Source organism: Fulmarus glacialis, unplaced genomic scaffold, assembly GCF_000690835.1.
Source record: "Fulmarus glacialis isolate BGI_N327 unplaced genomic scaffold, ASM69083v1 scaffold37951, whole genome shotgun sequence".
Lineage (NCBI taxonomy): Eukaryota > Metazoa > Chordata > Aves > Procellariiformes > Procellariidae > Fulmarus > Fulmarus glacialis.
Genome location: NW_009191542.1, coordinates 23107 through 48524, shown reverse-complemented (window position 1 = coordinate 48524; position 25418 = coordinate 23107). Strand labels below are relative to the sequence as shown.

General features: G+C 36.7%; 1 protein-coding gene across 1 annotated transcript in view; it reads right to left on the bottom strand.

Moving 5' to 3' along the window:
- Positions 1–9184: 9184 nt before the first annotated feature.
- Positions 9185–25418, bottom strand: part of IFT74 (intraflagellar transport 74) — a 38703-nt gene continuing 22469 nt past the window's right edge. Inside the window, 7 exon segments of the mRNA XM_009586737.1 lie at positions 9185–9630; positions 11416–11476; positions 13929–14054; positions 14712–14875; positions 18694–18820; positions 19799–19896; positions 24678–24731. Coding sequence (XP_009585032.1) covers positions 9515–9630; positions 11416–11476; positions 13929–14054; positions 14712–14875; positions 18694–18820; positions 19799–19896; positions 24678–24731 — 746 coding nt within the window. The 3' untranslated portion in view covers positions 9185–9514.

Below are 25418 nucleotides of genomic sequence, written 5' to 3'. Positions count from 1 at the left end.
GAAAATATAACTGAAAGCCAAACCACGTAGGAACTTAAATTGAAAATACCCTCTGGGTGCAGAAACACAGTGTGAGGTCCAAACAGTACCAAAATTCTATTTTGAGGCTTAAAGGAGGCAGAATATAAGATATTTAGCTGGTCTGGTTCCGCACCAAAATACACACATGTATTTCGTCCATCTTTGATTTTTGAGAACAGTTTCTTCTACTGTTAGACATGAAGAGGCAGTGATTATCCACACTCCAGCTGCACGTTAGCCTTTTTAAGCCTGCTGGTGTAGGCCCCTCCAGTATCAGAATACTTACTGTATTACCACATACTAAGTATTATCATAATTCGTATCATCTAGTGGATAACTCTGTGCTGTTGCTCATTTAACCTACTTCTAACATGGCCTATTCTTAATTTTTTTTCAGTGTCTTTTGATTTGCTGAGGGGTGAGGGGTCAAACAACTTCAGTCAGGGCTGGGGTTCTCCAGATGTTATTGTGAGGGGTTTTTAAGCTTTTAACTTAAATCTCACTCCCCAAGGCATAAACAGGTCACTGAGGAGAAATGCATCATGTCTCCATTTTTAATGCACCTAAATGCAAAGCAATGCATATGGACAGCTGCTGATACTGATTTTGCAGTATGCATAATTGGCGAGGTCAGTTATTCACTATTTTTTAAAGAATCAGTTTGTGCCTAGTGGTCATTTAATCTGCCATGACAAGGTAACTATCTCCAGGATGAGAGCGGACAGCCTAAATATGCAATACTCCACAAATGCAAGAAGGTTGCAAAGACTTGCTGAAGCCAGAAAAGAGGAAGTACGTACTGACCCGAGTCAGAATTTGATTGCGATACCAGTCTCAGCAGGCTCATGTATTTGTTTTGTGTCTCATTATATAATTTCATTTTTGAAGAAATAAAGAATAGCATCTATGATTCAGCAAACATTTAAGTACTTGTTTATGTGTAATAAGTTTTTAAGCTTAGATCTGTTTCTACTTGGAAGGTGTTTAAGTGCCACCATTTGATTATTGCTCCCACTGAAGTCAAAATTAATCACATGGTAAGCTTTTGCTAGGCTGTGGAATTTAAAGGATTTCACCATTCTGGCTTATTCTAACTCATATTTAAGTGTCTCCCAGCCCCATCTTCCATATTTTGATCCTTATATTTAACGTTATTAGAATATAAGTTTTCCTAAAAGTAGGTCATATCAATTTTCTACCCTGTAAACTAAAAACTCTGTGATCTGACCATCCCTCTGATTACTAAACAGCAGAGAAGTGCAGTAGAATTGCCTGTCCCCTCCACCAAGCAGCAACGATACCATAGCAGGATCCCATGCACGAGCCCATCCCTTGCTATTCCGTCCTCAGGTTGTGTTGAGGGATCTACAAAGAAGAGGATCCTAAATCTCGGCCTGCATTCACAATTACAGAGCAGACAAATTGGAAATAGCCTTCTGGCAAAACCAGATTGTCAGTAAAAGAAACTGGACTAAAAGTGAGGATGGCAGGAAAAGTAAAATACGATACCGAGTTATTCTAGCTTTTGTTGCATGCAGGATTAATAGACACTGTTGACTACTGGGCTGGCCAATGAGCATGTCCATGGCATGATCTCAGGTGGGTATGTAGCTGTATTTGGGCCCCCTCCACTACACCCTTTGTCTTTTCTAAAAGTACTTGGAAAGACTGAGAAAGGCTGTCCAACCCTGTGCCATTTCTAAAGTGTTCCCCTCAGGAACATCAGTTTTGTTGGTGGTTATCTGCTGATTAATACATATCAGCATTAACATCTAACTTAACACCCATCACAATGGCATGCATGAGTTTTTAAATTAGTTACAGCAGGGAAACAAATTGTCTTTCAAAGTGTAAATATAGCCCTAGCATTAAACATGGCTTTTCATAACTCTGTTTGCTGAAAGCTAACTTTATGATATGTCGAGTGCCCTGAACTCCTGACACCAGGCTTTCCTCTTTAGATAAGCAGCACGCTTGTCTCAAGGACAATCCATTCATACATGCTGTAGCGCATGGAAATATGTGAGGAGGAAAAAGAAACAATGCCACGCTGCACTTCTTTAATCAGGTAGATGTGTTAGCAGAAAGCACATATCCTCTTGCAGTGTCTGGCTGTATTATGCTTTTTGGAAACAAGCCATTACTTTGGCCTTGACATGATGTTAATATGTGTTAGTAGGAGGCAGTAAAAGAACTTTAGGAATTATTACCCACCGCAATCAGCTAATGTGAAGCAGAGGCTCATAAATGATGGAGTTCAAGCTTCTTTTCTTAAACAGATCCTCTTCTCCCCTACAGAACAGTCTACGCCACTGAGGCCAACCACAGCCCCTGAGCCATCTATTTTGGATCACCTGGAAGTGACCAGGTGGCCAGTCAAAGGACATGTGCTGTCGCTGGTCTCAGCGATCGGGATGAAGACTATCCCTGCGCAATGCAGTGGCAGCGCAGAAACTGGAGGGACATAAAGGTTTCTGTGGTACATAGTTAAAGATAATTTATACTAACGTGGAAGGGACAGTGTGGAGGAGTGGTGATACTGTATAGGTGGTTGTGAGAAACTTTAAGGTGGGGTAGAAAAGGTAACAACGTCTGTTTTTTGTTGCAGCTCATTCTCTTGACTTGGCAGCTCATGCTGAGGAGGTGCAGTTACTTCTTGCTTTTTCTACTGCCTCTCCTGCACATGCATACTCAAAAGGTAACTCAGGATTGCAAACATAGCTATGATCAGGTTTTTTGCTCAGCGTTTTTGTTTTCTTCTCAAAAAAGAGCTTCTCTTGTGTTTTCAGGAGACTGTAGTCTGGAAAATAGCTGAGTATTGAGCAGTGTACAGAACAGCCTCAGCCAAAGCGAGCTGTCGTTTTCCTGTCTTCCTTGCTAGTGGAATGAAAGGGAATGTACTACAATTAAAGACTGGATCTCAGGGGAATCTCAGGTTTCTCTCAAGGGGAAAGTTCAGCTGATGAAACAGCACAGGACTACTTCAGGGCCTCTATCAGTAAAGTCATTGTGAAGGACATCAGGCTGTTTGACTAAGGTCTATACTCTGGAAACTTCTGCTTTGTGAGTCACTTGTATTTTGCTGAAATAGGCTTTATGTAGATTTTAGAATTGTCAGCAGAAGGGCAAAACAATAATTTTTGTTTCCCAATTCTTTGCTGACAAAAGGGACTGAGACTATTTTAAAAAATGCTTGGAGAAAGAAAGTGTGAGAAGTGAAGTTAAGAGCCAGCAATGGTGATGGACACTGATGATGTCAAACACGTATATAAAGTCACATGAGTGAGAAGTAAGCAAGCTAGTTAATCCTTCTTCGTGTGTATGAAAAAGGACAAAACTGCATCCTTGTTGTCATTGCTTTTTGAGCCCATTGTTTTCCTACTTTAGAGCATGTCTGATTTGTTTTTTAAAAGATCTAATAAATGGGTCATTCTGAACATGTGCTAAATTAATCCCAAATCAAGCTTTTGTTTCTCTGCCAAGATTGAGTCAGATTCTGGGAGCACAAATATAAGTGATGTTGATACTCCTGCTGCCCCAAAGTCTAAATAAGTCTGGAGATGAATGAGATTCTCCAGCCTGAAAGAAACATCATCCAACACGAGGTAAGCAGAGCTCATACAGAAGCTAGAGAGTTTATAATTTTTCTCCTCTGTTCTATTACTGCTTTTCTACTTAATTTTTCTACAATACATTTTGAAGGATGGATGAGTCTGTGTATTTATCTTTAATGGTAACAACTGTATATCCAAATGTTTTTAAGATATTAACACTGAATCACTCCAAACGATGCACAGCAATAAAATGCTTAAAGTAGCCCTGCATTAATGAGGCAAATTTCATACGCGTGCAACTTGGAGACATAAAGACTAATTGTGTAAGCCACTTAATGCACGTGAAGTTTGCAGATCTGACTGTTGCTTCCAAGGACTAGGAAAAGGACCAGATCTCAAGATTAGTATTTTCATCCGTTAAGGTTACAAAAATTCATTCTTAAAATTGTGTTTGCGGGATCCGCTATCTTCCACTGAACTAATCTCACACCGTTAATGTGATTCTAATGGGAATTTTTATTTGATGACTGCATCATTTAACTTTATTTAACTTTAACCAGCATTCAACAAGTGCAACTTAGTGATAACTTTACTATCTACCTGGCTCTGCTTCCAAATTCATGTCACAGTGGGATTCGCTAAAATCTTGTACTGATACAGGAGAGCCACAAGTGCACTGTTGGTGATCTGCAGTGTAACAGTTCCTTCTTTGAATGCTTCGGTCATCTCTCTGTGTGAGAGAAAAATTGCTAAATGGCAAATTTTTTTGAGAGTTTGAACAATATAATTTTAGCAATTCTTGAAATATGGAAGCGTGAAAGACATGCATGGCTCATCTTAAGGTGAGAAGTTAAAATGTAGATTTGCATATAGGTAAAGGCCTTCAGTAACTTTCAGCTCAATACTTCTAAAAAATTATGAAATACAGCAAACTTGAACACAAGTCCAAGCCATTAAACACCCTCTCTTCATTTAATTTGGAAGAAAAAGAAGGAACAGGAAGGATACTGAAAATTTGAAGGCTTTATTTGGAATTTTCTCTCTCATGCATAACTGTTGGGGTGACTGATACTATTGATAATTTCTGCTATAATCATTATTTTCTTTTTCTTTCTAGTTTTCAGAAGTGCTGAGTTCCTCTCACCCCACTTGAAATAGTATTTGTAGGCAAACTCATGTTGTATGTTGGAGAAAGAGGTCTTGCATCTTACTTATCCTTTGCTGCACAGCAGAAATCTTGGGCCTGATCCAAAGATCAGTGCTCAGTGAATCAAGCTCAGTCACTTTGAATGTAGCTTTCAAGGAATTAGCTTTACAAGAGGAAACAAGAGCAGATCATTTTACATTTCTGGCTCTTTTTTTTTTTAAATGTGGGAGGCTTCCTCCATTTCACACATTTGGCATATTGTCCAGTTAGTCCTCCTTCCTGAAAGGAGAACTTGCAAGAGTAGACTGCAAGTCAGGGCAAGGAACATTTCTTCCTCTGCTCCAAACTTCTGCCAGTCCCAACAAATGATTGATCAAAGCTGGGATTTGAACTCAGATCATCTCTGCAGTTAAAGGCTTCCTTCCTCTTTAGAGAAGAAGAAGAAGATGACAACTATTTTGTTTGGGAGTAATTCAGTTCCCCTTCCCAAGTGATTAACCTGCATTTCGCAGCATTGCTCTGGCTGGAGTTGTCACCTACAATATATATAGCGTTTGGCATTCAGCTAGTATTCACCGTTGTGCATGTGTTCAAGTGAACTCTGATTTTATGATCTCTTTCAGAGTCCGAGGTTTTTTTTTTTTGCTCCAGACAATTGCCACATCCACCCCACCCAGATGCCTTATCACTATGAGACATGTTTCCAAGGAGTTCACTCAAAGCAGATACTTTGCAGAATAGTTATAAAGTAAGCATTCTAATATCTTTCTCCTCAAACTAAGATATTCTTAAGACTCGTGCCTCATCATGAGGTCTGCCTTGTGCCTTGTATTTTTATTTTACACTTGCAGCAGAAAAATAGAAGTATACTGAAAGACTTTACAACAACTTCACTTTGGAAACATATCCCTCTGATTGTGAAACAGCACTAAGAAGCATTAACATTAACTAATGTCATCAGGCAGAAAGAACTAAAAAAGATCTCGGTGTTTTGCCTGTCTGGAATTGCTCACAGGAATGCTGCATGTTATCTTCTAAGCTCACTAATGCAAGGGAAAAAAATCAACTCATTTTGAAAGAAAAAAATTTGATTGATTTTTGATCACAATGAAAAGCAGTGAAGGTAAGATGAAGCAGGAAGACCAGCAAGAGGATTAACCCTTGTCTGTAGCAAAAATACAGTTTGCCTGAAGATGGTGATATCCCTGAATATGGGAACAAGGTTGGTGCAGCGTCATCCCATCATGAGCTGGGAATAAGGACAGTCTTTCCTATGCTGATCCTCATGCAAAGCACAAACATAACATAGAAATAACAGACCCTTTGGTTGAAGATTTTGAAACTGAAATGCTTATTTCCATGCAGTGTGTCAGTGAAGTGGGATTTGGAGTGACAGACACTGTCAAACCTGGTATCGTAATACCTCAGTGGCATCTTCCTGGAGCAGGACCAAGTTAGGGAACTTTTAAACAAACTAGACATACATAGGTCCATGGGACTTGTTGGGATGCACCCACGTGTGGAGAGGGAGCTGGCTGATGACATTTGCGAGGCCATTCTCGATTATCTTTTTTTTCATGGAGATAGGGAGAGGCTTCTGAAGACTGAAAGAAAGCAAATGTCACTCCTGTCTTCAGGAAGAGCAAGAAGAGCCAGCCAGGGAACTACAGGCTTGTCAGCCTCACCTCGATCCCTGAGAAAGTGATGGAGCAACCTACATTGGAAACCATTTCCAGACATGAAAGATGGGAAGGTGATAGTGAACAGATAGCATGGCTTTATGAAGGGGAAATGATGCTTAACCAACCTGACAGCCTTCCACAATGAGGTAACTAACTCAGTGAGCAAGGAGAGAGGTGTGGATGTTGTTTACCTCGACATTAGCAAGGCGTTTGACACCATTTCCCATAAAATCCTCAGATAAGCTGACAAAGTACGGGTTAGGTAAGTGGACAGTGAGATGGACTGAAAACTGGCTTGGGGCTCACTGTGTGATCAGTGGCCCAAAGTCCAGTTGGAGGCCAGTCAGTAGTGGTGTACCTCAGGGGTGGATACTCGTGCCGATACTGTTCAACTTTTTCACTAATGATCTGCATGATGGGTTAGAACGCACTCAAGAAGTTTGTAGATGATACAAAGCTGGGAGGAGCGGCTGAAGTACCAGATGGGTGTGCCACTGTTCAGAGACCTCAACAGGCTGAGGAAACGGGCAGACGGGAATCTCTTGAAGTTCCACGAAGGTAAATGCGCAGTCCTGCCCCCCGGGGAGGAAGAACCCAGGCACCAGTACATTCTGGGGCTGAGTGGCTGGAAAGCAACTTTGCTGAGAAGGGCCTTGGGGTCCTTCCTGGTGGACACCAAGCTGGCCATGAGCCAACAATGCATGGCAAAAAAGGCCAACAGTATGCAGGGGTGTGTTAGGAAGAGCATTGTCAGCAGGCTGAGGAAGGTGATCCTTACCTCTGCTCAGCCCTGGTGAGACAGATGAGCAGAAAAGGTTTTAAATTTCTGCACCCCATAGATGCTGCCACTTAGTTAATGTCTTCTCAGTTTGAAGTCATAGCACAAAATGCGTAAAAGATTGCTTGGGTGGAGAGACCTGTGTTACTGATCTAGTGTCTTGACAGACACACAGGAGCTTTGGTGAAAAAACACAGTATGTCTGGTACTTAATCTTGTATCAAAAAAAAAAAAAAGATAAAAAGAGTTAAAGAAAAGGTTATTTTACTGAGACCTTAGGAGCTAGATATGGATACAATTTACTCAGCTCACTACTGGGAATGAATTATTAATCTCCTAGAGGGATATTAAACGCCTGCTGCGTAGCTCACCATTTAGAATCCATACAGTTCTTTTCAGCCACGGGTACTATGACCATGATCCAGGACCAAAAGGATGAACTGTTAAAAGAAGGAATGATTGAGGAGATTCTCAGACAGAAACAGGTAATCTGGAGATCCTTCAATAGAACAAAGAAAAGAACAGCATGCTGGAGAGAGGGCCTTTATGACACTTCCTGGGGAACCTCCTTTATGACACCCAGGCACCTCCTGGGGAACACAACAAAAACCTGTAAACTTTACCATGCTATCATACAGAACCACTACCAAGGAATAAAACCATCCCCTGCCCCGAGTGAAAGCGAATTTAAAGCAGTCTGTTTATTCAGTCTGCAGCTTTTTTCCATTGTTCATTAAAATATGTTATTGTAGCACAAGTGGAATTCAGGAGGCGATCTCTCCAGCTGATGGTTTGATTGGTGAGAATATTAGACTTCAACTTTATCTCAGCAAATAATGGGCTCTCTCTGGAATAGCTGAAACTTTGACAGGAAGGAAGAGACATTAGCGGGAATTTCCCCTAGATAACAGTCCTTGGTTGATAGAAATCCTGTTCCATTATCTCTAGTATTATACAGACATAAATATACAGAGCAACAGCATTTACTGTGCTGAATTTGGAAACACAGTGCTCTCTGCAAGAATCTTCAATATTTTTGTTTTACATATCTCTTTATACTCAAAATGACAATCATAGATTTGGAGAAATTTAGTGACAAAAATACAGAACTTCTATTTTAACAGACTCAGCGCATTTTTTAATTCTTTGTCTATTCTAGTTCTATAAAGTGAAGCATATATGTCTACTTCTTTTTCAGAAATCTTTTCTAAGAGAGCAGAACAACTATAAATCCAGACCCCACTGTTCTTTATTAATTTTTGTAAAAGGCTAGATTACTGTCTGGCTAAGATTCCTATCTACAGTCAACTGTGCTTTTTTCTCTTTAATCAGGACGAGCTTACAACATACCAGGTGCAGGAAATTAGCAATAGGTAGTTTATAATTACTTCACATATAGAATGTGAGGGAAATTTTGTTTTATGTAAACATTTTCTGAAATTTCTGTATCATAAAGCACATTGTTATTTCTGTATCAGTCCTGTTTTCGTTGTATGTTGAATCTCTGTATTTTTGTCAAAGGAGAGGTTGCATATGACACTGCAGCTTGAAACATGAGGAAAAAAAATTGCAGAAAATACAAATAATTTTCCCTGTAACTTCCTTTATTGGTGAACACTACAAAAGTAAAATGCTCTGCACACGGTCAGTATTAGCTATGTTTCACTACTTTTTATCACAGTTCTCTCCTTATAATGACATTAAAAAATATAAAATAAGGAAGTTAATTAGTTCTCCATTGGGAAATGAAAATTTGCTGACAGATCCAAAGAACATTTGCTTTTATTATAAGACTTTATACTATGAAGCAAAATCAAAAAAGATGCTTGTCAGCCTTAGATGTTTTCCTTACTTGTTACAAATTGCTACTTAAATAGGAATGGTATGCTGATATTACCATTTATCTTATTATACACTTCTTAAGATAATGTGTATGAGAGCCTGTGTCAGGCAGTCCTTATTCAGGGAAAACTCCTATTCTGTCTGGCAGGGATAGGACTACAGGACAATTAGAGACTCATTGTGTAAAGCAGATTGAAATTTCACATTTGAGATGCAATCCAGCAATGGGCCTCAGTAAAATGTTCTGATGATTTTACACTCATTGTACAGTATTTCCTTTTTATTTCTACAAGTTTCTAAAATTCATAAGTTTATTTCTAAAATTTTTTAATGTTGCAAAAGGAGGCATACTATTAAAACCCAGAAAAATACTTTTAAGAATATTTGTCGCCGTAGCAGTGAGCGAATGAGCTGAGTAGTCCAGCTTTCCATGCTGCCTGTGCACATCTCTCATTGTTGGTCCATTGGGGCAGGAAGGAAGTGCCCGGGTTCAGTTCTTGGTGTTCTGTAAAGCTTCTATGAGAGCTTTGTTGTATTCTGTGACCAGCTTTCTCACATTCTTCATTATTGGCTGGTAGTCACTCTCCTGACTTTTTGTTGCTATGACTGATTAAAAGAATTAAGGAAACAAACTGCCAGTATAAATATTAGCATACTTAGGGATCATAAGGGAACCACAATACAGTAAGTTTCCTTCTGTGAAAACTGTCAAGAGTAGCAAAAAATGGAAAAAACTCAAATTGGGTCTAAAAGATTTACACCAATTTACTAGCTGTCATCTCACATTGCCAAGCATGGTAAAAAAAAAGAGATTACATGGCTGAGTCAGTTTTGTTTTCATATGTATAGGCAATAGGTCCCTCGTGGAAGACTCTGCCCATTGTTACACTGCAAACAAAACCATTTCAAGGCACTCAGCTATTTACAGCCATACAATCTGTCACTTTAGAACTCTGGCTGCAAAAGTCCCAGTCCAAGAAAGCAGGATCTTTCTTTCCACTAGTCCAAGCAGACATAAAACTCTGTATAAGGGTGTGCACTTGTATAGGTAATACCTTGTAGCATGTTAGGAGGCACTTTTAATATCCTGATCAACTTTTTCTCTTGGTTTGTTTAAGAGTTTTTCTGTTAGAAAAAATAGGATATAAGATTCTTGCCTTAATAAAATATTCCTATAGAGCCTTCTTCATAGAGAAGGTGGCTCCAATTACATTACGTTGTCCAAGACTTTTTTCAGATTTTTTCTAAGAATTATAGCACTTATCAGATACGAGAAATGGTATATGAAAAAGATAACGCTATATGCCAATCCTATTTCCCACCCCCTCCCCCCCCCCCCCCCGATGGCTAGGCTACTACAAAATTGCCTGAAATATATTCTTGTGCCATTGTCTGAGACATGTAGCAATGTCCATTGTCCAACACACAACGCTGGATGATACGGTCTAGTTTTGCTGTTACTTCTACCAATTACATTTGTACTATAATCATGTAACAGTAATTCTATGAATCTTTGAGATTTCAGATTTTTTGTTTCCTAAATAATTTTAAAGAATTGAATTTATTGCAGTGAATTCAAACTCTCTAGAATATAAAATAAAAATGCAACTATGCCCTACTCAGATCTCTCCAATAATTATGGAGAATAGTACAAGATAAGAAGAACCATCAATTCTAATTAAAAAAACTTCACTACTTTTGCTAATTTCAAAAACTACCTTATGAAAGTCACTTGCAGCAAATAAGATTTTGCTGATTTTTTGGAAGGTCTTACATGATTAGTGGAATGTAACTCTTTAATTAGCATCACAAAATGAGAAAGCTACAATGCACTTCCCCCATCCCAGCCTATTTTGCAGCTAAAGTACCTTGTCATATCTTACCACATTTATCTGATTTTTTTCCCTCTAATATGCAATTCCTCCTTTCTTTGATTAGAAATACATTAAACATATACAATTTGTTGTTTATTTTTTCATCATTGATATTTATGGTGTTTTAAAACTGCAAAATACTAAGTAAAGTCACCATGCTATACAGCTTTTCAAACAATGCTACACGTGCTGGATAGTTTCAGATAAGACTGGACAGATGTGAAGATGATCTTCATATGAAACCTAATGGCAAAACTGACCCAACAGGTAAAAGCTCCAGACTGCAACACAAATCTTATGCTTTAGGACCCCGTAAAATTGTTTTAGACAACACATACAAGTTTTACTATATATAATATCTATTACCTAACCAGCCATTTGCAAAGCATCACCTTTCCCCTCCTCCTCTGTCTCCTGCTCCCCATTCTGTCCTGTCTTATTCTGCTGGAGGAAACAGACTTCTTCCTCAATTAATACAGTGCGTGAATTTTACTGTATTTCTTAAAGAAAAGGATACATTCCTTCATCATAAAGTTATTTTGCTCATGGTGCTGCCACTTCCTCTCCAAATTTGTAAGCTGAAAACACAAAAAGAGCCAAAAATGAAAATGATAATTATTACACATGCACTTTACACAAAGAATCTCCCAAAAATGTTGTGTCAATACCTTATACTCTATCACCTGATAAGATGGAAGTTATTTCACAAAAAACCCACAGAAATGAGAAACAATGGCAAAATGATTTTTAAAGCTGCCAATGACTAATCTGTACATAATTTAGCACTCCATACATCTATTTGTATAAAAGCACTGCATGCAACCGCAGTGGTAGATGGAAAAAATCAGATGAGAATTCAAGACTTGTCATATAGGGAAATGTGTAAGCACATCAGAAGTAAAAAGGTGAAGACTGCAGGGCGATACTAATTCTCATTACACTTCATATCATTTAAATGATCTCTTCTTAAAATCAGTAAGATCTAAAATCACCAAAGATACAATATTTCCTGACACTGTCTTGGACTTTGAGCTATACAGAAGAAACTTCCTTACTTCCATAGTTAAGTTTCCTGTCTGATGCCAGAAGCTGTGATAAGAACAGAGCTGCAGCAAGAAGATTGTAGGAGTGTGGGTTAAGTGCTGGCACTTCTTCAATACTTTCAGCATCAACAGGAAACTAATGTGGACATTATATCGATGGCTGCTTCCTTACAATACAATTTTATAATATTTGTTTTTCTGATGCTACTGTTCAAGGTTCTGCATTTCAAGATATGCAGATGTTATTTTTAAATGCAAAAACTGAAAATCATTCTGAGACTAAACTTTCAGAGGAAACTAAGGTAATAAATTAGGAAAATACTGCAAACCATTTTACTTAAAAGCTTATTCTTAAGCTAGAAGATATGAAAATAATGGGTATATTACTCAATATAAATCTTACACTGAAGAATCAGTTATCTAGTATACTGGTTCACAGCAAACATGGCAATCATTTATTTCCAAGAGATGATATTTCTGACCAATTATAATTTTTATTGTCTCCTTTGTAGATGTTGCTACATGCAATACAGCTGATAAAGGAACCTAGGTTTAAAATACTGTCTGATATATAACAAAGGAAATATCCAGCACATTTTTATAGTAACTCCTTGAATGCCACAACTCATAGAGTCGACTGCTTGCAAAATCGGCCAAACCCTCAAGATATGTAAATGCTATTTGTATTTCAAAACACTTGATGCGTGTCAACTAATCAGCTATTTTAAGATATACCTTTATTCACCCTCATGACATTTACACTCATGACATAAAAAGCAAAGAAACAAATCCTTTTTGCACACATTGAAATACAACTGCCACAGCTTAATGAACTGAAGAAATGCAGTACAACTACTATTTTATATAAACTTTTTAGCATCATTATGCAAGTATCTTAACACTGGCTGGGTATCCATTTCTGATTTACATAATCTCTAGGAATAAGAATCTGATCTTGCATAAAAAATATGCAATATCTGAAGTCTTGAAGACTTTGGCATGCAGCTTTGGGAATTTATATTATCACCCTAGAGTTAGCCCACAATGATCATATGCTACGAGTGTATACGCATATCTCCTCATTTCAAGCTATGCTCTCTCATCCAATCCATAAAGTTCATTCCAGAAGAAAGTTAACTTACACATGTACAAATATCATCTTCAGCTTTTAACTGAATTAGAAAAAAGTAACAGTTCTAAAGGACAAAGATCTCAACAACCTGAAACAACAAAAACCAGAAATGCAGAGAAAACAGTCAATTTCCATTTTTCAGCTTATTTTGAGATTATCCATTTTCCTTCTGTGCATCCAAACCTATATGCCAGTAAAGTTCTGTTGCCAAAATGACAGCAATTTATGGGTGTTTACAATGGAAGAATCAAAGCTGCTCGAGTTTATAAATATCATCTTTCCTCATTCACTTTTGAAATGTAAATGTAAATATACTCATATACTGAAGTTCCTTGTGTTTAAAGAAGTCTGAACAAACCCTAAAACATCAGTGGTTTGCAAGGAGCAGAAGGATTGGAAAAAGGGAAATGGAATTAATAGTATAGGTTGCAAGAAAAAACTTACCACCATAACTTTAAAAGTAAAAGGGATCTTATCTAATTAGTAGTGACTTTTTCTTCCTGCAGTTTCTTTCTAAGTTGGTCCTCAAAACTCCGCAAGCAAAGGAAAGGCAAAAGGGGGAAGAGTTCTGAGCAAGATTAGTACAAAAACTTAAGCAAAGGATTCGCACAATTTTTAAGCTCAGAAAGAGCTCTGCCTAGTAACTTTGAAATCCAAAGCTTACAAGAAATTTATTGGCACGATATTAACTCCTGTTTCAAAACCGAAAATATGGCTATGCATTGATAACACATAACTTTGAAAACTCCCTGAGAAGGAATAAACTGTTTCTGTCCATACAACGCTTCATGTATATGAGAAAACCGAAACTGCAATAGAAACAACTGAAGAAATAATATGTAGCTTGACCTATACCTGAGAATGTGTCTCATTCTCTTGCAGCTCTCTCTTTAGTGTCTCATACTCTGTATTCAAGTGTTCCATTATTTTCTTGAAAGCATGGCTACGTTTTGTTAATTTTTCTTTATCATTCTGGAGTCTCTAGTTGGAAAAAAACCAACACAAACGGATTAATGGATGAGTTCATGTGCTATGGGCTACAGACAAATTATTTTAATAGCTTTCAAAATGCTACTTTTTCTTCCTTTCAGAACAAGATCATATGCATAAAGAATTCATAAGGCTTTTCTCTAGCAATGCATGCTCTGTCCTAAAGATGATATTCAATGGTTATGACCAAGTTGTAGGTTTAGACCATACTATATCAGCACAAGTGGGAATGCTGATGTTAAGAATTAGTAGGAAATTTGTCACATGTGAAATAGGAAGCGCTCTAGATGGAGTTTGTCTTAGAGCAAATACACGCAGAATAGATTTTTCTTTTTTGTTTGGGTTCTGTGGTTAGATTGCTAAATTCAAACTTATGGGTAGTCATAAGTTACAGCAGAAAAGTTCACATGAATCACTAAAATGAATGGGAAATTTTGTGGAAGGTATCCAGCTGATAGCCTGGTACATATACCCAATTAATAAGTCACATATATAAGCAGGGGAGCATTTGGATTCATTTGCACTGGTGTGCAAGCCCAGTTTTCAGCTTTCAGTCAGGATTCCTAGTCATAGACGTGGATTCCCATCCACTAGGTGCTCAAAACCACCCAAATTCTGCATAATCCAAGGTTTCATTCCTTTCATTACCTTTTTCTTCTCTTCTCCTAATGCTTTCAGAGCTGGCAAATTATTGTAGACCTCCAACTCCGTTTTTGTTTGTTCAATTTTGTCTTTAAGAGAAGCCAGTTCATCAACCATCTTGCCCTCCAGAAGTTCCATCTTCTGTAGGTCCATCTGCAGTTTTTGACTCTCTAGATCACCAGATACACAATCTCTAATTAACAATACGTTTTATTTCGTAATACATTGCCCAATATATAAAACGGTTTGTGCTATACTTAAGCAATACAAACAGCTCCTGGATATCTTTCTGATTTTGATATCCATGAGAATGTTAATGGAATTAAAGAAAAAAAAGTGATCTTCACAATCATCCCATAAGTCAGACTCCTATATTACAACTACCGTTTTATACTCCGTAAGTGAAAATAATGAAAATGCAGTGATTTTCTCTATCACAGTGTGGTATTTCTACTGTTAAAGTTGCTTCTAGCATCTGTCAATTTCAAGTCTTAAAGCAGTGGTGATACTTAAAAAAAGTTGACTGCAATAATGCAGACAATTTTAAAAATACATTTTTGTTAGTTTTTTAGCATCATGTTGTTTTTATTTATATTGCTTGTATATGATAAGACTTAGTTTTATGAGAGTAAATAGCCAAATTTGCTTTAAACATTCACTCTGTACAGGAAAACACTTCCATATCTCCCCAGAATAAGAACTGCCATAGCTTACAAAATGAGCATGTGCTACAATACACAGCATTTACTTCTGACAGTCCACTAAAAAGAAGCAACAGAGATACAGGAGTATAATTAAAGGAGTTAGAAGTATGGACGGATTCTTATATGAAGAGAGATGTAAAGACTGAAACTGTTCAGACATGAGATGCTTAAGAGAGGACACAATAAAGACAGACTAAATAAAAAATACACTTCGAGCCAATTTTGGGGTCAAGTTATCCGCCCTGAGTGTGGAAGGACTAGATGTGGCTAGACTTGTTTTGGATGGTTTGCTGACATGCAACCTTGTCATTGCATTTTCTTCATGTTCCTGAACATTTAAACAGGCGGCTACATAATGTTTCAGAGCTGTGTCTAACTCGGAAGAATGATTCAAATAATGCAGGGTTTTTTTCTACATTCCAAAATATCAGGAAAAGTGGGCTATTGGGAGGGATGAGACAGCACAAAGAAACTCCTCTCAGCATAGACTGTATATTTTGCTCACACAGTCAGATTTGTACTGATCACTTGGAAAAAGGGTAGGAAATTTTTCCCCCAACTTAACCCAGGCAGTATAGATCTTTATGGCAGAAGGGAGTGGATGTGCATATGTGGCAGAGGGAGAGTTCACCTCTCCAAAAACTACGGTTTCCTTAGTGGAATTATTTGGGAAAATCTCACCTGATCAAAACCCCGTCATAGAAAGATTTTGGTACTCATCTCTCCTCTTGTGTATTTATGCCATATACTCATTTTTTAGAGTGAAATACTAGCTTTAATCAACATTTCTGGCTTATTACAGAGTGCTTTGGTGATTTCTTTAGGAACCTCAAAATAAAAAAAAGGCAAGCCAAGATTTTTGTGTACAATATGTAATTATCCTGAGGAACACACTTCCATAAGGCAAGATTGAAAGGGTCCTGTAAGCACAAAGAGCCTTTATATAAATACGAAAAATTTCCATACTACTAAAAAGAAGCGTTTAAAAATAAAAGGTTTGGAACTGCATTGCATGTCTGTGATCCAATGTTTATTCTGCCTTCCACCCTAAAGGGCTTAAGAAAACACTTTCCCCGTGTCTAGAATATTTAATAACTGCCTATAGTTTCACTGGTTCCTGATATTGGTCAATGTCAGATCCTAAGACACGACTGAACAGACCACAGCTCTACTTCTCTTGTTCCTACGGCACTGTGGTTTAAAGACAGACAAATGCTTAATGGACCTCAATAAATTAGGGCTTTAACATTAAAAACAGTAAAAAATACAATTATGAAATAAAAATACTTCAAATTGGAGAGATATAGCAGAGAACAACTTTAGATTTTCTTAAGGATTTATTTAGACCTAATCACAGCATTTTTGCTTTTTATATAGTTGTTCTAATATTTATATTTTGTTATTTTAAAATAATACATAGTTGACTAATTGGGATTTATTTTACCTGTAAAGAGTAATAACAACATAAATGCCAAAAAGCCAGAAAGGATTCTTAGACTGTTCTATCTATATACTGATAAAAACTATGGTGAGACAGCAATCGACTACTCCTATCCATTCACACTTTCTGGAGAAAAGGGAAGAAACTGGAAGGGGTGAATTTTATCCTTATCCAGCAACAGCATCAGTGAAAAAAAATCAAAACCAAAAAACCTCAGAACTTCTCTAGGGGAAGAGACAGGAAGAGGATGCAGCCCAGTTCCTTCTGATACGCCATGAAGTTGCAGCGTCTAGCAGGCAGTGTGTACACTGTAGCAAACTCTCAGACCAAACTACAGTGACCCAGGGAAATGTTTTTGGGAAACTATGCCATCAGCACTTTTGTTTACTCTTCATGGTTTCCTTTTTTTTTTTCCTTTTTTTTTTCTTTTTTTTTCTTTTTTTTTTTTAAGGGTTCTGTTGGTGGACTTTTTATATCTTTGTTTTGGCAAGAAAATATGGAAATCCAGCTTTTAATCACAACAAAACAATCCTGAAGATGACTGTGCTATAATTCAAGGGTTAGGAAGAACTTTAACTGTGCAAACTGAACATTCACTGTATTTTTGAAAGAATCTTAAGTTATCTATTACAGTATCTGTGACTCCTTGCTTTCAGAAGTTTACTTACGAATCATTTAAATGATCTGCTGAAAATTATGTACTGTAACTTCCTTCTCTCCCCTTGTGAAGAAAGAATTATGTCTTTCAATAATGTCTCTATAGCACTATGTGCTTCTGGAACATCCTTATATTGTAACGTAATAAGAATTGATGCTTACACAAAAAAACAAAAAGTCATTTTTGAACTTGTAATGTATGGCTCAGCTTTTTAAACTACACTAGAACTGCAAAACGAGTATTTGCAGTCAAGCTAACACTCAATGTTCAAACATACAGCAAAACAATCAGTTTCTGTAACATTTTGCGCATAACAACTTCTTATTTGCACATAACTACTTTGAAGTTATAACACAGGCTCCTATTTTGAAAATTACTACCAAGCACAGCACGTAATAGCCTTCTAACAAAATGATTTATAGTTCTTAATTCCTGCCCCTTCCTTTCAGCCAAACAAACAAGGAAAGGCTTGCTGAACCAATAATGATGTTGGCAAAGGCTTAGAATTATGAGAACAATTCCACTGTAAACAGTGCAAATAAAGAACTAAATAGATACTTGTTACGGAAATGAAAGAAAAATACTGTCTGGTTTTTGAAATTACAGGCAAGATATTGCAGATTCTTACACTTAAATTTAAGTATTTGAGTATTTCCAAAATGAAGTCAAAATGAATATTCACTCTGCAGAATCAAAGCCTGAGAATTTGAGAGCTATTCGCTGTTGTTGCCAGTTATTCTCCCATGGTACATACCCCTTTAGAAAAGCACAAACCATAATTAAGTGATACTAAGAACTACATTTACAAATAATACATGGTTAGGTAACTGTGGAAGTCTCTACTTCAATTTATTAAACGCTATTTTAAGATTGTGAAAAACGTTTATTTTGAGGTGAATATTAGTAAAGTCAAACTTCTAGCTCAAAGAACTTTGTACCCCTGTATTAAAATACATCTGTTTAATGTGTATCTGTGCAAGTAAGCTGATCATTTGCTGATAATAGTAAGTGAAATACCCCTGAGGAATATAAATGACTTGTTACCCACAAGAGTTTCAATCTGTCAATTTGCCGCTGTATTTTAATATTTGGAGATCACTGATCCTGTACTTGTTATTAGTGTAACAACTCAGGTAATTTTAATTTTTTTAAGGAATGAATTTGAAAATTCATTGCTGATCTCACCTGTAATCAGATTCCTAGCAGTGCTCTGTGATTTCTGCATTTCATTTGATTTGAAAGTGAGGTCTTCCTGCATAATCTTCAGCTCTTGATTGGTAACAGATGATATTTGTTTCATACGATTCACATTCTGTGTGTTACCAATAACAATAATGTAAACATGCTGTATCTTTGAAACAACAAATGGTAACTGGACAAATAAAAAACTCTCCTGTCCTAGTACATTGTCTATTATTTGGCTTTTCTACTACAAAGACTGAAAATACTGGAAATACTCTGAAGTGATTTAAATGTGAACGATTTTTATTCTGCCAACTTTTGATAAAAGATGTACTGACAGGCCAGTGAAGATGAAACAAAAATGCAGCAAGTATAAACTGTGTTGCCATATCGATCTCTTCTAAAGTAAGTGTCATTGCCTAAAATACACCTTATGGTATGCCATACCGAAAGAGTTAGAAGACAATTAAAGTGATGATATAATCAAAGTATTACTCAGCTGAAAGATTTCTGTAAGAAAAAATTCCACGGAAACCAAAAATGTTAGAAGAAAAATGTTTTGAAAGTGCAAAAAAATGGCAGACTGCAAATGGGAACAATTTCTAAAGTGTTTACATTAAATATTCCACAGCAGAGCATTCCAGACATAATTTTAGCAGATCAGAGAGATGACTGGAATATTGTCAGTTACGTAATAGTAGAGACAGAATACCCATAAACTGAGATTTGCAGACATTAGGTAAACAAAATATTGCAGTAGTTTTATTTGCAGTATTCTGAAATGTTTATCATGAATGGAATAATGTTCATTATAGCAATGATGATGAGTTACAGCAATTATACTAACATTTCTTTTGTTCTGGTCACAAGTATTATTTAATATTCAAAACTCCCCAGAAATAAAGAGAAAATAAACAAATCTTTTTTTTTTTTTTTTTTTTTTTTAACTACAGCTGTACATGGTTTAATGTTTAATCCTCTTGAGAGATTATTATGCAGATACTGACTGGATAATATATAAAAATCACCATCCTTCTTTATCCATTCATTCTCCTGCTCTATGTTTCTAAACTCCTAGCTTGCCACAGGAGGAGGGAAATGCACTTACCCTGCTTGAGTGCTCCAGGAGTGCAACAATGTTGGCTTCTGTTTGGGTCTTTCGTTCCAATTCCTGATTCTTCACGTCTTCAAAAGTCTCAAGAAAATCTAGAGATCAACAAACGTGATAAAAAAGGCTGCTATTTGCATGGGTACAGCACAAGCCCTTGTCGTCTCCAGTCAAAACTTTGTATTAAATTGATAACCTGTACAGTTTCAGACAGGTTACTTTAAGATTAATAGTTTACTTAAGAGACAGGTGGTAGAGTCCTTGAAACTTGTCAATTTATGGGTTGGAATGAAAAAGAAGACAGTTTTTCCAGAGACACATATTTGACTGATTAATGACATGAGGTCACCACCGTCTTGGACACTGTTTAGGTGAGGGTTGCCACCCAATCGGAAAGGAGTTTCATCACCCTCATTTCTGACACCTTTCTGAATGCTTGTCTCAGCAGCTGTTGGTCTTCATTTTTCTGAACACTATCAAAATGGGCTACTAAATAAAGGAAACAGGTGACTTCACTATCTCTAATGGCCTGGACTAAATGCCAAACACTGCTAAGGACCTGAGACCAATATTGACCTCATATCATCTCTGTCTTTCTGTATGACGTCCCTTTGCTACATCTCTAACTTATGTTCATTCTAGTAAGTATCCAACTGAATCTGACATTAGACAGTTTTAATGGTGGTATGCACTCTGTATTTGTGTCCTAGGCATACTATATTGTATTCCTGGTGACAGATAATATTGAAAAAAAAGTGCTGGACCCATCACATGGAAGTCAGAGGTTCATCAAGATGCCACCTAGGGCTATAAGTTATAATCATCCCTCTCCTGTTGGGTCTCCTCCTGAAACATGGCTTATATACACAGGAGCACTCAGGAAATGTAAGAGTTTGCAAACTTTATAGCTGGATGAAAAAGGGGAGAAGTGCTTGTTTAAGCAAGAAGGATTAGATAATAGTAGATTCAAGATGGATTATTTGGGAAGAGAGAAAAAAGACAGGGGGAAATACTTAATGGAATTACTGACAAATCCTGAAGGGATTAGGAATGACTAGATCCCAGAGCATCCAGGATTTTTTAAAAATACCTCATTTTAAAATTCTTTATTGATAAAACATTTATGGATAAGAAAACTACTGTAATATCCGACATCATCTGCAATGCTGTCCATGAAAGAGTTAACAGAGATGCTTCACAGAGTACAGCTTCTAAAACTTTTAGAGGGGAAAATGTGCATTATTTGAGTCAGGGGACAATACTAAGATAGAACAAAGACTGTCTCTGAGGCACAGATTTCAGGATGAAAGACACTTGGAATTCTTAGAGGTCAATGAATGGCATTAGACAACACACTTGTAAGGTGCACAGCTGATTGCTAAAAATAATGACTAGTTCTGATGCAGATTCAGTTGGCTCAAAAAGTTGAAATAAAGTTTCGGTCCATCTGCCACTGACTAGTAACTGTAGAGAACAGTACTTTGCAAGAATGTAAGAAAGTTTACCTTTTACCAACACTGCTGTGAACTAGTAACCAGAAACATAGCTAAAACCAAAGCTTAAACAGCCTGCAATTGAAAAAAGCTAGTCAAGTCCCAAGTGCTGAATAAGACCATTGCCAGGTCTGTTTTTCTCCAGTACCGAGGCTGCAAATGAAGTTACCCTCAGAAAAGGAAGTTTTATTTTCTCTCTGTGATGTTCTTTTCCTTCAAATGAACTTGTCTTGTTTTATCTTAAAGATAATACAATTATACTTTAACAAGAGGAGCAACAATGACAGCTCCAAAAAGAGCTCTTTCGTCAATGGGAACTTACTGGATATTTCATACCATCCGTTGCTGTGAAATACAGACAGGAATTTTCTACACTAAGAAAATACCTAAGGACAACAGAAGTAAGGGAAAGGGCAGCAAGGAAAGCAATAGTGTTGAAATTCTCACTTAATGTTTTGTGTTCAAAACATTGGACCTGTTCTTTCCTTTTTTGTTTAAAAAATTAAGGGTAATTTTTACAAAGAGAATCACTCAGATAACCTAACACAAAACTTTCAATCACATTTAACTGTTTAGTGCTCTAGTAGTGAGCAAAGGCTTCATTAACATCTGTCTCTTCTGGGGGTCTGAACCACTTCTTTTCAACATAACAGATGATGCCATGGCCTTTGATGCATCTTAGCAAAAGGTCTCAAATAAGTTGATTGCAATATCCTTATAAACCTATTTATTTGCTTCTAAGGAAGCTGTAGGCAATGAAGATATTGAATCTTCCAAAGCACATACGTAGGGAAGACACAGGAGTGAAACAAAACCACCTTCATGAAAGAAAAGCATTCTCACATATTCAAAAATGTGAAACAAGAGAACAAAACTAAAGCACTTTACATCCACAAATATGTAATTCTATAAAATAAGCCCGAAACAGTGGAATTAGGACCTAAGAATCGTACCTATATGATTTGACTAGTGTTTTGCTCCTTTGGCATTCTGGACCTTTTTAGTTTTTTTTTTTTCAAATCTTCTTTGAATTTATTTAGAAACATTAAGTAAGGTCCATATTTACATCTCACCTCATTATCTTTCTGCAAGCAACTCTCCTTTTTATCACACCTGTCTTACTGACCTTGTTTCATTTGAGCCCTATGTGTTTCACAGATCCATAAAAAATTGAATGGAAGAGACTGCAAGAGGTCATCTAATTAATTCACTTGCTCCAGGACAAAAACAACTTGTCAGTATGTCAGTAATTCAGCTGTTTGTCTATACTCTTCTTACAGACAGCTCATGATAGATACTCTACAATCCTCCTGAACAATCTATTCCAACGCTTGGTGAGTTTTAATGTTAGAAAGCTTTTTTAAATATCCAACCTGAAATCTTTCTGCAATTTTTTGTGTATTACTCCTTTTCTATCCTCCATGTATATGCAGAGATAGATTATTCACTTACTATTTGAAACAGGTTTTTTACACATTTGACGACTGTCATAAATTCTCTAAAATAAAAGACTCATTCTTCAATATTTTCTTGCAGGTCATGCTTTCCGCATCCCTCATCAGTCTCTCTTCAGAACTGCCAACCTCTTTCTTTATGTGCAGAACTAATACTGCAACTGAAGCCTTCCTCAATGCACAGAGAACAAGATTACTTCATGTGTCTGACAAATTACACTCCTATGTATACCTAGTGCTGTGGTATTTTCTCTTCCATATTAGTATGATACTGCTAAGCCACGTTCACTTTGCCTTTCACTGTAACTCTAAGCCATACCACAGCGCCGTGCCTAACAAACTGCTCCCTATTCTGTTTTTTTGCTGTTACTCTGTATAAACTTACACTTAATCCTTTTTGAACCTTTTGTTCTTAATTTCTAATCTGCCAGAAGTATTTCAAAGTTTAACCCTGTCCTCCAACATGATTTCAGCTTTTCCGATGTAGCATTTTCTGTGAAACTATGTATTTACTCTTTCTCCTGTCATCCAACTGATTAATAAAAATATTGACTAACCTGAACATCCAACACACTGCAAAACTCTACGCAATACATTCTTCCATCTTGGCAGTGAATCCTTCATAATTAATAATTTTTTAATCAAGTGCACACTATAGGTTAATAATGGACAATATTTCCCTAGCTTGCGTCTAAGAACACAAGACACAGTAGAAGATGTACTGAAGTCAAAGTACACATCATCTGCTGCTCCTTCCCTTATTCTGCAATATTTTTCTGTCAAAGAAGGAAATCAGTTGTTTGTTCTTGACAAATCAATACTCGTGTTGTCCATATTCCTGTTTCTGTAATGTTCACAAATTGTTTCCTTCCTTATTTTTTTCACAATCTTTCTGGAAGTTGGTACTAAGCTGACTGGTCTATCTTTCCCTGGCTGCTCTTCTTCAAGACAGGTACCATATTTGCTCTTTTCCCATCTTTAAGATTCCTGCATGTTCCCCCAAAACTCTCAGTTAATCTCAAACAGCTCTGCAACTGCATCAATATCCTCTGATGAAGGGCAGAAACAGAAACAAAACCCAAAAAGTCAGAAGGATCATGAGGCCCCAATTTCATTGGGGTCTGTATTCGTACTGAGAATCAAGATCAAACGAGCTTTTGCCCTTCTGCCTCTCAGGAAATCAGGTAATTTGAAAATGCAGAAGCTCTCTAAGTACGCTCTTATCCACCTTTCCTTATTGTCAGAGACCTTTCTTTCAGTATCATGCTAGCCATAAGTTGTACTGAACATTTTTAGAGAACACTGTTACAAAAAGGTATTATATACTTTGGCCTTTCTGGCATATTTATTGATCATTTTCCCCTTTTGCTGAGTAACAGACCAACTTTCTTTACAAGCTGCCTGCTACAGTATACTAGCAATAGGGTATATTTCAAAAACAGTTCTGTTTTCATCCTCTGTTAGTTGCTGCTGAGGTCTCTACAACATTAGAACCTTTTAATACGGAAGAAGGCTTTAGTAGCATTCACCTTGAATAAACAGATATGAAAAGCCTTAATTTTAAAGAACTACATGATGCCTATGCTTGTATATTTTGAAGTTCAGCTTTTAATCAGACTTGAACAGCTGGCTTTATATATCTTTAATTTAAATTAATCTTAAAATTAATTTCAGCCTTGCTTTCATAACATAAAGCTGTGTTCCTAAGACCTTTAATGTTTGATGAAAAGCCTTGAAAGATGCTCCAAATATTTTTGACTGTCCTATAAGTCCTAAGATATCAATTATCTTGTCCTGAGGTAGATCACAGAAACTTTATGCAAAGATCAGGATATCAGTTCTTTTCAGCTCTAAATTAACTGAGTGTTAACAATAAAAGAAAACCTGTATTTAAGTGGAATTGGCCTAATTAAAGTATATTAGACAACTTACTGTCCATGCTTTCTTCCCTCTTCTTCAGCTCCTTGTATTTCCAATTTTCCTCTCCTGCAAGAGATGTAATATTGATTTAACTTTATATTGTCTCAGTCCTGGATTCCTTTAGGTAGGCAAAATGTCAGTTTTAAAAATAAAAATTCTACATGCCCACATGCCTAGAAAATACAGGACTCATCCCATGTCATTTAATGTAGTCACTTCAACTGACTCTGTCATACACACTTTTATATTAAAAAAAAATATATTTAGCTTAATAAATCAGCCTCAAAGCAATTTTTAGAACCTTTTAGAGGTTAGAATTTTTGATAAATAAGAGTGGGATAAATACTTGGTTTGAACAAAGGAAGTTCATAGGATTTTTCTGAAGTCAGGTGAATTTCAATAATAGGGAACAAATGCTTTTGCATATTTATTTGGGCACCATGGTTAGTTAAAACTTTCTGCAGCTCTCTAACATATGGGCCATTTCAATGGCACTTTCACATATAAGAATGGACTTTCATATGGATACGCAGCTTGTAAACAACAGTGTGACAATCTCAGGGAAACAAACAGGAAAACTGTACAAGCAATGGTATAGGAAAATAAAATGCACAGAAAGCTTTCTACAATTAAGTTTAAAAGAACATTTCCATACGCATTCTTTATAGTAGCATTAGGAGTAACGAATAACATACAATACATAATTCACTCCATCTTTAAATCCAACTACTGATTATAAATAGCCCTTAATTA